Source organism: Falco biarmicus, chromosome 8 (assembly GCF_023638135.1).
Source record: "Falco biarmicus isolate bFalBia1 chromosome 8, bFalBia1.pri, whole genome shotgun sequence".
Taxonomy (NCBI): domain Eukaryota; kingdom Metazoa; phylum Chordata; class Aves; order Falconiformes; family Falconidae; genus Falco; species Falco biarmicus.
In genome coordinates, this window is record NC_079295.1 from 22,341,035 (window position 1) to 22,356,637 (window position 15,603).

The 15,603-nt window shown below is 39.2% G+C and overlaps 1 protein-coding gene across 1 annotated transcript; it reads right to left on the bottom strand.

The window, feature by feature from the left end:
- Positions 1–89: 89 nt before the first annotated feature.
- On the bottom strand, positions 90–13,581 carry BBS5 (Bardet-Biedl syndrome 5). Its single transcript, XM_056349986.1, has 12 exons — positions 13,413–13,581; positions 11,195–11,277; positions 10,335–10,400; positions 8,406–8,455; positions 7,583–7,710; positions 6,558–6,693; positions 5,475–5,570; positions 4,871–4,933; positions 3,934–4,068; positions 3,736–3,819; positions 1,859–1,882; positions 90–1,752 (listed from the first exon to the last, which is right to left on the bottom strand). The coding sequence occupies exons 1-12, from the start codon at positions 13,472–13,474 to the stop codon at positions 1,651–1,653; spliced, it is 1,029 nt and encodes a 342-aa protein (XP_056205961.1). The 5' UTR covers positions 13,475–13,581; the 3' UTR covers positions 90–1,650.
- Between the last annotated feature and the right edge of the window lie 2,022 nt (positions 13,582–15,603).

The following is a 15,603-nucleotide window of genomic DNA, read 5'->3' on the forward strand; positions in this document are numbered from 1 at the left end:
GAGAATGCTTTTCACCCACATAGTAAAATATTCTTTGAACATAACGGAAACGGGATTGAAACACAACTATTTGAATGCAAGATCTACAGTGAGGTATAATATTGTTGAAGTTTATTGAAATAATGATTGCTTTTCAATATAGGTAGTATTTCATTAAAGCAAATACCTTCAGAGATTTTCTACAAACTCCACAATTACATTCACACGACAGTGACTTTACTATAACAGTCAGCTGCTAAAACAGCTGAGAGGCGAGCTCATTTGACTTTTTCCACTTATAGAAAATAGCATAGAGGTCTTATCTCACTAGAAAGCGTAACAGCTGCATCTTCCTTTAAACAATAAATGACTCATTTCTCTCTAACACATAACATCATAAAGGTCTAGTGACTCAAACACAGACGGTATTTGTGTGTGCACTTTTTTCTAGATAATTCCTTTAAGTGTTCTAGAAAAAAAAAGGAAAGAAAAAGGAAAAAAAAAAAGAAAACACTGTATGAGGATATCTGGATTACAATTAAGTACCTGGAATGATATGTGCTGAACATTAAACAAAATTCTGAGACATCAAAACTAATTTGAAACAGTATTGTCTAAGTTAGCACTAACACAGCACCGCTGCAATGGCACAGCCAATATACCTAGAGACAACATGTTCTACATATGATGATATTTCTGTGTTTCATAGAAATCTGATTTTGACTTAGATACAATCATTATGGGAAAGTACATCACCGTGTATAAATACAAGAATATTTTAAATTGAGCATCAAACCATATCCCACAGACTGCCCTATCTCAAATGATGGTCTCCCTGTACATAGGAAGAGGAAGCTTCCTTTTCTGACCTACTTCTGGGTAAAATGGCAGGTGGTGGCTGGTCCTGGCAGCCAATCACAGGGCAGTCTGCAAACACAGGGGTGGTTAAGTTGAAAAAAAAAAGAGAGAGAGAGAAAAAAAGTAGCTACCTGCCATAAAATGGCTGCTGAAGCTGAAACACTGTGGCAGACCCTGTGTTGTTAGGGGAGGGGGCGTCCTGCCCTGACAGCCTTCTGGGGGAGGCAGGATGGGGTGGCTGATCCTGCCAATCACAAGCCTGAAAACACCTGAGGTATAAGTGCGTCAAAACCCACAGCCAGCCAACCACAGACCAGTATGAAAACATGGCGGTAGGACATTTTACATAATGGCAGCTGAAATAAAATGGCAGCCACTGTGCACATCGTGGGGAGGGACTTCCAGGTCCTTATAGCCAGACAGAAAGAGGGACTTCTCAGGTGCTTCCAGGATGTGACCAGAGGAAAGGTGGGACTTCTGGGGCCAGTGGAACATGTGACTGCCAGCAGGGGACAGGGCTGCCACCAGCAGCTGGGGCTCCACCCCTTCTTATAGTAGATATCGGTTGTCCTGTCACTGCTTACAGAACCAAGGTAATACATACAAAGCTTTTACACATACGAGGGTTTTGAATAATCTTTCCTTTATGACATATCCTGAGGACATATTATCTAATATTTGCTGCTCTTTAACTTTGGCATGTCATTTTTCTGCTAATCCGGTATTTCTAAATTACCTTCTACAGATCTCACAAGCCGAGTAAGAACTGAGAGTCTTTACTTGCTTTAGGAAACAAACACGTGCCAATCTAAATCAGGTCATTACTTCCCAGAGTCCCTGGAGCGTGAATCCATCCTTTAGCTTCTCTATTGCAAGTCCTAGTTCTTCTGAAAAAACAGGCTCACCATCATGTTGCTTTTTTGAACACACGAGATAAGAAAGAAAGTAGAAGGTACTTTTTAGCTTTATTATCCCATTTTTAACAACATGAATTTGATAGTATACAGAAAGATGTTCTTACCTTGTTTTCATCAGCAAAGTAAGCCTACAAAAGAAAAAAAAAAAGAACTCACAACCTTTGGAAAAAAAAGTGGTCTAAAACCAAGTCTGCTAAAAATTCCTTGGGGTCAAAACTGTTATTTGGTATGTTTTCTGCAACAAACCAGACTGGCTTTTATTTTTGTTTTCTGAACAAGAACAGAGGTTTTTATACATTGAAATAATTTACAAAAGGGTTCTAACAGGAGCTGGTGATTATGCTGTTTTTCATTAAATACCAGTCTTTTGAGTTTTCCATCATAATAAACAATTATTTTTAAATGGTAAAATTTTCATATTACATTTGTTACACTGACAAATACTTTACAGGGAATAAAATGTTACCATGAAGGCAAACGAACAGCATCCTAGCATCTTCTGCCTCACGTGCAGCAGCACTTGTTATTAAATTTCAAAAATTAACTTCAAATGTAAGTAATATCAAAATTCAGTTAACCTCATATTCAGTGTAAGAAATAAACACAGAGTAACTGAACAATTAACCAAATATTTCTACTTTCAGTCAGATACCTGTGAAAGAGACACAATCTTTCCCATTCTGTGCGTGTGGAAATTAACGCTCAAATTCTTCAGGACAGCAGATCTCTGAAAATATTCTCAGCTCTAGAAGTCTCTGGACCAGCAGGCTCTAGATCTTCATATTTACCAAAGAAAGCCTGATCTTGCTTCAGCTGCCCTTATGGACTGGCGAGGGGCAGCAAAGGAAGCATTTTCCTGCTCAGCTGGATCTCAAGCTATGTAAGACTCCACAGAACAGCATAGCAGCTGCCAACTGTCATGGAATATTGGTCTGGAGCCACTTTTTGGGCCCTGGACAATCCATCTCTCCTATAGCAAACACCTTCTAATCATTAACAGCTTCAGTTTTTGTATTAGAATATGCAAAGGAGTTATTTAATCCAGATTACATAGGCACCAATAGAGCAAACAACCTACTTTTAAGGAAAAAGGTAAGTCTTTAACTATGTTGAAGACTGTATAGAAATACGTAAAAATGAAAAAAAAATGGCAAAAAGGTGAAGGAAAAGGAGGGAAAGGAAGAGATAAGAGCTCACCTGCATCAGTAGATGACAGCAAAAGAAAAGAAGTTGGCAATAAGATTGGTACTAGCACTGCACCAACAGTAGTAGCTATTTAAAGTAGTAGCTATCTAAAGTAGTATGTTAGCACTGCTAGCACCGTATTTCCGAGGTGAATTAATAAAACACGTCAACATGTCAAGGCTAGCACTTGAAAACGTGTACAGTCTACCTGTGCAATCTGCACAGTAAATTTGGAAATTCCTAGAAGATGGTCATAAAGCAACTTAATGCATTTAAAAGTAAGTTTTCCTGAAATACTGGGAGACTATCAGATACTAACAGTTTTCTAAACTGGTATTGTCAGGAGTGCAAAGGTTGTCAGGAGTGACTCAAAATTACTGCTGCCTTTCTAAAAATCTTTTAAGTCTGAATCTTAGATGAACATTGAGCATACAGATATCACCATCTATTTATCTGCTCCAAAAGAAGGGAGACTTTTTGAATATAATGTATTTCATTATATTATACTGCTAGTTTTCAAGCTATTCCTGACCTTCATGTGTAGAGAAACTACATACAACTACTACTTTAAATAGGTACTACTATTTATTTTGAATAATAGTTTATTCTTAAGTTCAAAACCCACACACAGAATTCCTGTAGCAACCAGGATTTTGAATAAAAGGCGTGTAGATGTGTTTTAAATATAGGAAGTTCAGTTGTAGCTTACCTTTGAGGATGACATCTCTACATTGCTTAAATTTCAAAAAACAAACAAGGAGTATTCCAGTTTTCCATTTTCTGGGGAGAAGCTTACCACAAAAGCATCTGTATATTCATCAGCTTCTATTTCCACATCATCTTGAACCTGCTCCACTGTTAGGTCTTCAAGAGGTTGAGGCTGCAAATCAAAACACTGAAGTAAGTAAATCCACATATCTAATATGTTTAATACATTTTTATTACTGCTGTTAACACAATACTGTATCTAATTTAGAATAAATGAGTGGAGTACCTTCTCTTCCATTTCATAATCCACTCCAAATATAGGGTTAGCTGAATAAACTCTGTGAAGTGAATTAATTTCTTTCACTGCCTCCTGTAGTTTCTCTGCAGGGTCTATTTTAAAACCAAGTACATATCCGCCACTCTATGTAACAGAGGAATAAAGAAGACACGTGTTTGCTTATTATTTAAACAACTTTTTCCCCTTGATAGGGATTTGCAGTTTAATGATAGCAAATTTCAGTTTGCTGATAAAATATTATCTGTATTTTGGCATTATCTTCATCCTGCCACTTAAACAATGGGTGAAATAAAAACAATGACAATGTTTCTCTATGAGGTAAATGAACTTTTAACTGTTAGCCCATTATATAAACAAAGAACAAACTTGGTACACAGAAAAACAAAAGCAAACAAGGATGGGAAAAAATCAATAAGAGATCATCAGTATCACTTCTAGCTAGTCAGCAAATGTTTAATCTGTTAGATCGTTATGCTGTTATTAAAGAAATTTTCAGATAAATAGTTGAACTTTTTTAAAAAAATCACCATTAAAAGCATTTTTTATTAAAGTCGAATTGAAGAAAAATAATTTTCCCTCTTACAGCAAAACAGATACACAAGTGAAAAAGATTAAAATTAGTGTCTTAAGTATAGAATTAATTAGATTCCAAAGATAATGTCAGAAAACACTGTTTTGAACAGTTATTTTGCTTTAACTAGTCATGCTGGCCTACTGTCATTTCGCTTCGAGACCACAGCCATATAGACCTCAACGTACAGGTGTTTTAAGCAGTTCAAAGATTACTTTCTTCACATTGTGTTCAAAAGGCCACACAGAAGGAACACTGCAAGTACCTTAAAAGTAGCCCTGTAACAAGTCAGAATTAGAGAAATATTATATATAAAAATGTAACCAGTGAAAAAAGTCTATTAAAGCTTCTTACCTGCTGAGAACTCTCTATCACAAGCGCCAAGCCAAACTTTGAGTCTCTTATTTTTATTGAACGCTAATGGTAAAGAGGTAAAAACTGTTTGTTAAAAATTTTGGAATTACTTGATGAAAATCTGCTCTATGTATTTTTCAATATTTTTTAAATTCTTTTTTTTTTTTTACACTGTGCTAATTAGAGCTACTGGCTGTGGAAGCTTGGCTACCAGGATTCCCTCCCATTTACCATTACAAATCTGAATCCCCGAACCTAAGGGAAAAGTGTTACCAGAAGTGGTAACAGTAGTAACAGATCATTTCTGAACATCAGGTTCACAAATCATTAATCCCAGTGTATGTAGGTGGCATGAAGCAACATAGTAAACAGTTTGAAAACTGGAAACACAAAGCATTTTCACTAACAGTACCTGCCCAAGAAAGCCCCTAATCTAGACAGAAAAAAGGAAAAAAAAAGTATCTACCCTATGGTTGATGCTGGTAAAACTAAATTCCTCCCTGACTGTGGGACATGAAATACTAATTTTGGTGAGCTGGGAGTTTTAACTAAAGACTTGAACTTTCCCATTTTGTTCTGAAATTGGTTGTTTTGAGATACTTACAATTTGTAGATATGGTATGCTGACATTAAAGCTGTCATTCATATTTGCATGCCAAACAATTCTCACATTAGTAATAAAAAACGTTCCCAGATTTCCCTATTAAAGAAAAGGTATGTTAGAACTGCTTCGAAGTATACAGCCTTTTTTTCTAACATGATGATTACTGCTATCCACTTAAACGCAAGCAGCATATAGCTTCATATTTAATTCAATAAAAGGCTTATTCTTTCCACCAAAACCAGCTGAAATGCTTCCATTGATTGCAAGGAAGCAAGATCCAATCTTTAAAGGATACAGCACCCAAGTGGTGAAAATAGCTGGGAGTACCTATTACCGCAGTGAAGCAGGACAAAATCACAGCACAGCAGACCTCATGAGAGTACATGAAGCATCTGAGAGCATGCTTAACTGTACAGATCTGGAATTGGTGTATAGCGTAAGTATAATGGCATGTGGGTTAAGCTTAGGCAATTGTGGAGATGTGTGCCAAGGGAACGAGGAGGAAAGAACTTTTTAGCTTGTCAGGATGGATCTTGTTTCCATTCTAGACTAAAATTGCACAGACAGAAATAACAGCTCCCATTTTGTTTCATGGCTCTGGGAAATACTTGCAACTAACGCCCTGTAATACAAATGGGTTTTATTTTTTCCTTACAGTCTTTATTTTTCCATGTTTTAACACATAGACTCCTATTCCAATAGTTTCAGTTTCCAGTAATCAAAAGACAATATAGTCTTACACTGTAGTCAAAGCTGCGTGTAAACATACAAATACTCAACAGAGCACTTTGGAAACACATGATCATCTTTCAGAATGATACAGAGCTTTAGACCCACAAATAAATCTTCTTAAAAGGGACTGTGTACCTAGTTCCTTGAATATTAGCAGAGTCATGTAGACCTCAGGATCCCAAAAGGAGACTTCGTTACTGAGTAGTAAATACATGGGATCAGTTTCTTCGCATGCATCAACTAATAAACTGAATTAAGGGTAATTCCTTTGAGGTTACAATGCTATAGCAGTACAACTGCCAAAACACTTTAACTTCGCTGTAGTCAACATAGTCTCATTTTTCACTATACCTGGTCACTTGATAAATTCCAGACTCCATTGATTTTATCGTATATTTGTTCTTGTGGTAATAATCTCAGTTGCTTGTTTTGAATCAATGCACTTCTCAGCTTCAGGTCACGATACATTTTAGAAGTTTCATAAGCTCTGCAAAACATAAAAAATACAAGTTACCATTTCAGTGTCTTCTATTACTTTTACTGTTTGTTTCAGCACCAATATGAAATGTGTATTTTCAACTCTTCTGATCACCACATTGCAAAAAAATGAGAGCACTATCAAAACTTCATCAAGGTAAACCATTGTACTTCAGCATTCCTTAATGAAGTTATCTTTAAAGGGGTTTTTTTTTGACACCTGTTTTGATCTACTGTATTGTTCACATGTGTGTGTATATATATATATATTTCTTTTCCTTAAGACAGTCATCTCCCAGCGTCTGCTGCAAAGCTTAAGTCTTCTGGGTCCCATGTTATAAATAGCATGGACATCAAGAATCCTGTATTTTTCAGTGCCAGTTAAGTCAAAAACATCCAATATACATAGGTCAGTATTCCACAGCTCTTAAATAGAAACCTATGGTAATGTATTATGCACACATTCATTCACATGACTTATGTTTATTGGGAAACATCCACTGTTTTGTAGTCAAGAGTTTTGACCAGGATTTAACTCTTCATTTCCATTACATGATCCAAAATTAAGGGAAATTATTATAGACAGAAATTATAGATAGAAAATACACACTGAAATTAGCTCTTTTGTAATTTTATTTGTTCAGATAGTATATACACACAAGGCGTATAAATTGTGATCAATGACTGGTATTAATACACATTAATTTTCTTTTTGCACAGTTATCTACTAGAATTTGTGATCGTTCTCTCCCTTCCAGAGATGCTGTTCTCCTCTTTTGGGAAAGTTTTCTGAATGGTAAATATGGGCAGTTATATACTGGGTCCATCATCAGTAGCAATCCCACATATTTGATTCATTGAATTTCGTAGATGAACAAACACGATTTTAAGTATGCTACCTGTGTACCGCAATAACTGAAGTGAAGAGCCTGGGACTCCCGGGGACAACATTAGTAAATATGAACTCAAAGCGTGTGTTGTTACATTTTGTCAATATATACAGCGCTTCTGTCTGCCCTCGCAATTTCTGTAAGGAAAAAATTAACATTTTGACAATATAGTAGCTTGACTGTACAGGCAATAAATAATCTTGACATGTTTTCAAAAGTCTTGTTCTAAATAGTATACCTGAAGGTGTAATCCTGATCCACTAATCTATTGTTGTCTTCAACTGGACTCAGGTTCTTTTGGAGAAACTAGTAGTATCATCAACAGTAGAACTAATGAACCCTGCCTGCTATACATTTGCAGTATCATGACCGAAGGAGTATTTTTGACTTTGTTACCATATGGCTGCCCACGGAACCTACATAACCTCCCTGTTAGTTTTTTGCTGCAAGCAAAACCAATGGCAAGTTATGTATTTGAGAGCCTTCTCGCACAGGATTAATGCCTCTCTAGACCTTTGTTAAATTTAGACACAATGAGCCCATGTGTGCTTCACTTACCTAGAGGGGAGAGGAATCACCAAACAGCGTGATTACATGAGTTTTACTGCCTTAGGAAACTGACTAAAACCATGCTCCTATAGAAATTTAAAACCTTCTCAACTTTTAAAACTAAACTTCCACTACTATCCTATTACTGTTCTTGTAAACTGTAAACTTTCAGATTACTGTTCATATAGTGCAATATGTATAAGCAATGAATTTTTACAAATTATTTTTTCTTTTAAATAAAATATTCTTTTATTATTTTAAAAAGTATTTTTTTGAAACTTACCGAGTTGGCAGTTCTTGTCGTTATATTTATAATGCAGTTGTAACCAACAGCTAAAAGTTAGTGGGGGGAAAAAAATAAAGAACAGTTTTGAGAACAAGAAAAAATAGTCAAAATTGCAAAGTACAATATTGAATTTTGTAGCACAGCTTTCGATGTTATTTGCGAGAATTACACAGTGGTTAACAATCTGGGCCTTAATCACAAAATCAAAGACTAATTTAAGCTGGAAAGGGCCTTGGGAGGTTTTCTGGTCCAATGCTCTTCTCAAAGCAGGACCAACTTCACCTGGCTACTCAGGGTACTGTTCAATTGAGTTTTGAGTATTTCCAAAGAAGGCAATTCCACAGCCACTCTAGGAGCCTGTTCTACTGTTTGCCATCATTGTGAATGTTTTTCTCATAATATCTAATCAGCATTTCCCTGGTTTCAGCATTTGACCGTTGCCTCAAGAAGGTCTGTTTCATCATAAGTTGCCCATAAGTTTCACCCTTATAAATAAAACTTTCTCCATTGATATAATACTTCGTAGAAGAAGAGCTAAGGAGATGTCCAAAAAAAAAAAAAAAAAAGGCAAAAAGGAAAGTAGAAGTGTAGAAGAAACAAAAAGAAGAGGAAAAAACAGTTATAAATTTAACTTTGCCTCTTCTTCAGTAGTGCTCTGATACAAAATTAAAACAGAAACAATCCCAGCCATTCTTCCTAAAACAAACAGATGCATTAGAATGGTATGGACTAAATCTGAATGTCAATGACAGTCCTGCTACTGATACCAATAGAAGCACAGCCAGATGAAAACAAACAAACCCCAAAACCCACAAAAAAAAAATAAAAATCTGGAATAACCTAACACGAATTTGCTTTGGCAAGATTCTGCTTCTTCAAAATCTCAGATGTGCTAGCAGTTACGCAGATAGGAATATTCAGTCTTTATGGAATCAGCACTTGCAAAAATAGCAGCAAAACACTATTTCCTAGGTTGCTTAAAAGAAATTTTCTAAAACAGCAATAGTAAAAAATGGCATCCAACAAACTATTATTTTTTTTGTCTAAATATCCCTTATGTAAGAAATAATGCATTATCTTGAAAGCTAGAAAGCACATTGAACTCTAAAAGCTGTAGGTTAGACTTCCTTGAGTTTCTACAATAGGGCTGAACTACTCCATAAGTTTGTGATCTCCTCTAAAAATGTCTATTCTAAAACTGAAATACACAAGCAAACATTTTTTTTTAATTTTATAAAGACATACAGAAGTAGCAGTGTGTGTGTGCACTTGTACGCACATGCACATACAAGACAGCAAATGCAGAACAGCAAGCAAGCAGAGAGCATAAGTTTATCTACATTATGAACAGGATACAGATTTTCAAGATTGACTGGCTATTAAGAAATGAGCACTGGAAATACTGTGAGTACAAAATAAATGCATCCTGCCCCTGTTTCAGCAAATTAAATTAAATGTGAATAGATATGCTAACTATGCATACAGTTAAAAATCAGAAGCTTATTCAAAGCTTACAATAGTAAATTTGGAAAGGCAGATAATTGTGGGGAATAAAAACTGTAAGACAAAATGTTGAAAAAAAGATATATATAAAAATATAGAACAGGTGGCAACAAGACGTACAAAACTCAAATTTTTGTTTCTTTCTAGAAAAATGAATGAAACCCACATAGACCAAATGCAAAATGTCTGAAGTACTCTTCAACTTCTGTTCTGAGAAATTAACATTGAATCAATATTTTGCTGTGAATTGTTTTAACAGTTCCTATATTACAAACAGATTCAGCAGTAACAGTTTATTTCAGACTTTACAGAGCAACAGAACTATACTATTCTGTACTGTAATTGATACTATTGTGAAAGAATAGCATGCTACCACAAAGGAAACACAAAATTTGCAGTTGTTTAACAAGAAATTATACTTACAGAGATTGACTCTGGGCAATGACAATGAGCGCCAAATAATCCGCAAATTTGTCACAAGCAGTCTACCTGGAAATAACAAGTTTTTAGTCTGAACACCTTCCATTAAATGAAATGTTCCATTCTGTGGTACGTATTTACCTCTAGTTTTGAAACACCAGAATATTCCTTCCCCTTGAAAATCACTAAACACTTTTTTTTTTTTTTTGGAACGCTAGGAGAGAAAATCCAGCAAGGAACAAATGAAACAACCTCTAATATATAACCAGCATTCTTCAAAACCAAACTGAGAACTGTTACTGATTTCACATCCACCTGTCTACAATAAAAATGCAGACACACAATCAGTGCAGAACTGCTCTGAGGAGAAGGGGAAGGCAGCGATTTAACTGTCGCAGCTGTCTTCATCAATAACCTCACCCCTTTATGTCACATGCAAATTTATTCAATTCTGTACCCTGTACAGAAGCACACCCAACCCCAGGAAGGGTCACCTCAGCTTGCTGTCTGCTTCATGTCCTTGCATACTAGAATATATATATTCCTTACCTAGTCACTCTGAAACAGATTAGGAAAAACTAAGCATTGAACAGAATTGCAGCAAAAGATCACCACAATATTTATAAAGGGATCATTCTTACAAAGCTTTCAATTCTAAACAAATTCTGAGACAAGATTATCACCTTCCTGTAATTTCCAACAAGAGATCCTATTCGAAGACACTCCAGGGGAGATAGAACTGTGAAATCTATTTTCTACAACAGACCATTGATCCAGAGTTCAATGGAAACCAAACAGGACCTTCATGAACCTGCACAGGTTAAATACTAGAAAGTTTACAATTCCCCTGAGTATGCAGGTACCTCTGTCTCCATTGTTTCCTTTGGTATCTTCAACAGACTCTAAGCAGTCTATAAGGACCTCTCCAGGTCTCATTTTCATTTGTCTAAAAGAAAAAAAAATTACCTAATGAAAAACAGATTAGATGTATCATCCAAAAGAAGGCCATGTCTATTTCCCTACTTCACTTTCCTTTTGCTTAGTGCATCACACAATAAAAAAAATCCACATATACACACACATCAACATTACATACCTAAAATTGTTATCACTACATCTGGCATATTAATATTTTCCATACCTTTATTATTAAATTATAACATTAAATCAATAATTATGTAGCAAGTGTGACCAAGGAAACTATACTCCAAAATAGGAAGAAAGCACGTGAAAACAGGAGGGAAAAGCAAAAAAGTTCATTCACATTGATACGAGTTATTTACTTAAACAAATACGTAAATATCAGTAATGAAAAACAAGAAAAAAAATCTGAAAAACAGGGCTGTTAACTAATCCTTACAGTTAACAAAACATGGTCTTGGGAGAAGGAATAGACACCATAAATTTATCAACCTAAAAAGTAACAAGATAACCTCAAGGAAAACCAAATGGTTAATGAGACTGAACTGAAAATTACTTGAACTATGTGTGAACTATCCCGATTAGGGGACTAAAAGTTCCACCCCCAAGCAAAGCAAGCCCCCTCCCCACAGAACTCATGCGGGAGGAGGGGGGGGGGAAGAATGTTTTACCTTTAAATGGAGATTAGGTTTTAAGAGCAAATGAGAAGTAAGTAAACAGTTGTGCAAAGTGCATAAAATGTTTTACTGTGTGATAGGAGACAGCTAGCTTTATGGATTTACCAACTAGCACCCACCTCTGTGCAGACATGCAGTAAGTTATCTTGACTCTGTGTGTGTATCAGCTTTTGCACACGGAGTGAAGAGCCCAGGTTTGGGATAATAACATAATTTGTAAACGGATAAAACTTGTTGCCTCATGCTGTACTTTTAGGTCATAAAGAGTGGTGCTAGGCTCAGGAAAGAATAGATGTCAGCAAAGAAAACATCAGATGCAGACAAACATGTGAAATGCTGCTCTGAATTTCCCCACAAAGGGCGTGGTTTGGGGTTTTATATTTTGCTTGACTTAAATGGCCTAACCATTCTAATTACACAACAGATGCTGTGTGAAATTTTGCTGTATTTTAATTGTATCGTGTAAAGCAGCCAAAACTCTTCAGCGTATTGGCACGACTGAAACAAAATGTGTTACCAGGAGGGGAATTCCACGAGATACTACTGGAGACCAGAACCAAGCCACCAGGTATGGCCTCAACAATACCTCACCGAACAGCACAAAAGACATTGGGCAGGAGGTAGCAAGAATAGTAACATCGGCATTAAAAGAAGTATGAAAGCAGGCTCTGTCTTCGTGACAGTTTCTTAAGAAAATAAGACAGAACTGCTTAGACATCCAGGACACAATTCCATGTTTCCGCAGGTCACGGTGGCAGCACGGCTGAGGGGCAGGCCGTGTCTCAGCAGGGTCACCTGGGGGGGAGGGAGGTGAAGCCCGACAGTCCGCTCAGCCTCCACCGCCAGACCACAGCAGCCAGCTGCCAGTTTCCAGCTCCAGCAACAAGAGCTACGCGGGGCTTTGCCACAGCCGCAGAGCAGCGCTATCCGCCCCAGGTACGGCAGACGGCCGCCAGCAGCGCCGGCCCTGCCCCGCCGAGGGGTGCCGCCAGCCCCGGCCCGCAGCGGCCGCAGCCCCTCCCCGTGAGCTCTGGCTGCCGGCGCCACGGCGGGGACACCGCGTCCTTGTGACCGGTGACTGCTACCGTCACCTCACACGCACCTGGGGCGTGCTTTTACTTCTCCGCGACAAGTAACGCTACAGGCGGGTGGGAAACGAATACCCTGCCCTCGGTCCTCCAGCTTGCAACCTCTTTTTTTTTTTTTTTTTTTCCCTTTCATAGATTCGATACGGTGACTTGACCCACCTCCCCAGCCCGCCCGCCTGAGCCGCGGCGGCCACCCCGGCCCCCTCCCACCCTGCCGGGACAGCGCGCCCGCCCACCGCCCCGCGCCGCCACACTAGGCGTGTTCCCAGCATGCACCGCGCCACCCGCGGCGGCCGCGCTCGCTCAGCCGCCTGGCAGAGGCCGGCAGCGGCCGAGAGCCGCGCTGTGAGGGCAGGGCAGGGCAGGGCAGGGCAGGGCAGGGCAGCGCCACTCACTGCGGGGAGATGTCGAAGCGGACATCTCTGTCCTCCCACAGCACGTCCAGCACCGCGCTCATGGCCAGCGCCTCGCTCCCTCCGGCGGCCCCGCGCGCACCGTGGCAACGGGGGCGGTGCCCTGCGCTCCCGCAGCGATCGCGGTTGGCTGCGGCGCCAGGCGGGGGCTGGGCGGGCGGGTCCGGGCCGTCACCGCCTTCCCGCGCTGTCCCGTCGTGCCTTGCGGCAGCCCCGTACTGTGGGCGCGCAGCCGCCGTCACGCCGACTTGGCGGGTGTTTCGTGAGGGGGCTCGGGGTGCTCCGAGGCGGTGGAGCGCGGCGTTGTTGCAGCTTTTCCTCGCGTGTTAGTTCTGTCTGGCACAGAGTAACGTGTGTTGCCGTGGCCGATCGTTAAGCCAGCCCCCTCTACAGTCGGTAAACTATAAAGCTTGTGAAACCCTTACTTGGTAAATCACAGCTTGAAGTCCTGTGATTTCTGTTTTGGCTGTGGGGTTGTTTGTTTTTGACTAGATGGGATGTATCATATTTCTGATTTGGAATAACTTGAAAACCATATCTAGCAGAATTTTAACTGCAGTATCCCACCACTTCCAAATAAAAAGTACGAATCATAGAAAGAAACTTGACCTTTGACGGTTTTTTCCCTGGAGCTGGTCTGTGAATTAGTGAGGAACCCATTGATCCCATTGTCACCCACCTGGGAGTTGATAGAAACGTGATGAAGGAAGATGCCACGGCCGGTGCTGCCCATGGCCCCTGGCTGGGCGGTGGGAAGAGCAGTGTGCCGCCATGTCCGGGCTCCCTGGGTAGGAAGGGTAGCAGGTGTTGGACTTGAAGCCACGTTCCATTTTTTGTTGATACACCAAACTTAAAATTTGTTCAGGAAAAAACCCACAAACCCAACCAAAAATGACCATGGGGTTCCACATGCAGGAGTTACATCATCAGGAGCACGTTAACACAGTAAATAATTTAGCTGTGGAGTTGATGTCTAGCCATACATTCAATCCCTGTTATCTTATTGTCAGCTTCTAGTGACGTTCGGTTAGTCATGTATCTGTAACTTTGTATGAATGACTGTGCCCTTGAAGGAGAACTACAAGCCTGATAAGGAGAACATCCTGCCCCAGGAGGTGCCCACAGCCAGTTAATTCCAACAAAGACAAGAAGTCAGCAGAATGAGACACTAACTAGGGGAAAGGGAAAGGTGGCAGGGGGAGATTACAACCACCAGCTCAATTTAAAACTGGAAAGACGTACACCTCCCACCACCACCACCTGCAGGGAGCATGTGTGCTAATCTACATGCAAGCGAGGCTAATTTAAATATGCCTAACCAGTGGCAAAGAAGATAGTAATCACTGAGCTATAAGTGTAAATTCAAGTGTGTTTTTTACTAATCATGTTACAGGATAAATACGTAATTTTTTGTGTGAGTGGGCTTGCTTTGTGGAACACCACCTAGCCCCTGGCTTTCTGCATATGTGTAATAAAGAAATACCTCAACTCTGTGTGTCGATTGGTTCTTGCATGCCGGGTGAAGAACCCTGATTTTGGGACAACAACGGAAGTTTTTAGGCCTATAAAGGTACAGCTGTCCATTCTCTGTCCTGGCAATAAAACCAGAATTCTTTCATTAAAAACAAGCTTTCAAGTATATAAATCAAGTGGAATAGGAAATACATCATATACAGACAGACATAAATGTAAGAAGCAATATGGCAGTGACAGGAAATAAAGAATGAACTCTGTGCTGCATTTGATGTTTTGAACATAGGTTTAAAAACTTCAAAGAAAGAGATGGAAAGACTGAAATGCATTCAAAATTAGATTGGGCTCTCGGAAGAGAAACATGTCAAGGACCACTTAAGACATGAACTAACCTAATTTATTGATGCTAGCTATTGATAAAATCCGTGTATGTGTTTTAACTGCATTTGACATATGTCTTGTTAGCTAATTGAAACTGAGGAAAGTTTACAGAAAAAACTACTACATGTAACTGTGATCTGGTTGGGAAAGGTGGGTAGCTGAGCCACCTCCCTGTCTTATGACCCAGAAAGCACGAAGGCCACCGGTTGATGCATTTGCTCTATTTATCTGTACTGAGTAATACTCTGCATGTAATTTGGAAATTGATATTTTAGGCTTGAAATATTAAAATAGGATTTGTCGAACACTCTCTCTCAAA

What these genes read in the sequence shown, in the direction of transcription:
- BBS5 (XM_056349986.1), bottom strand. Translation starts at nt 13,474, where the DNA reads ATGAGCGCGGTGCTGGACGTGCTGTGGGAGGACAGAGATGTCCGCTTC. An exon ending in GGAATTTATCAAGTGACCAG is followed by an intron (nt 5,571 to 6,557) that starts GTATAGTGAAAA and finishes TTTCTTTAATAG; the next exon opens with GGAAATCTGGGAACGTTTTT. An exon ending in TGATAGAGAGTTCTCAGCAG is followed by an intron (nt 4,069 to 4,870) that starts GTAAGAAGCTTT and finishes TCTGTTACATAG; the next exon opens with AGTGGCGGATATGTACTTGG.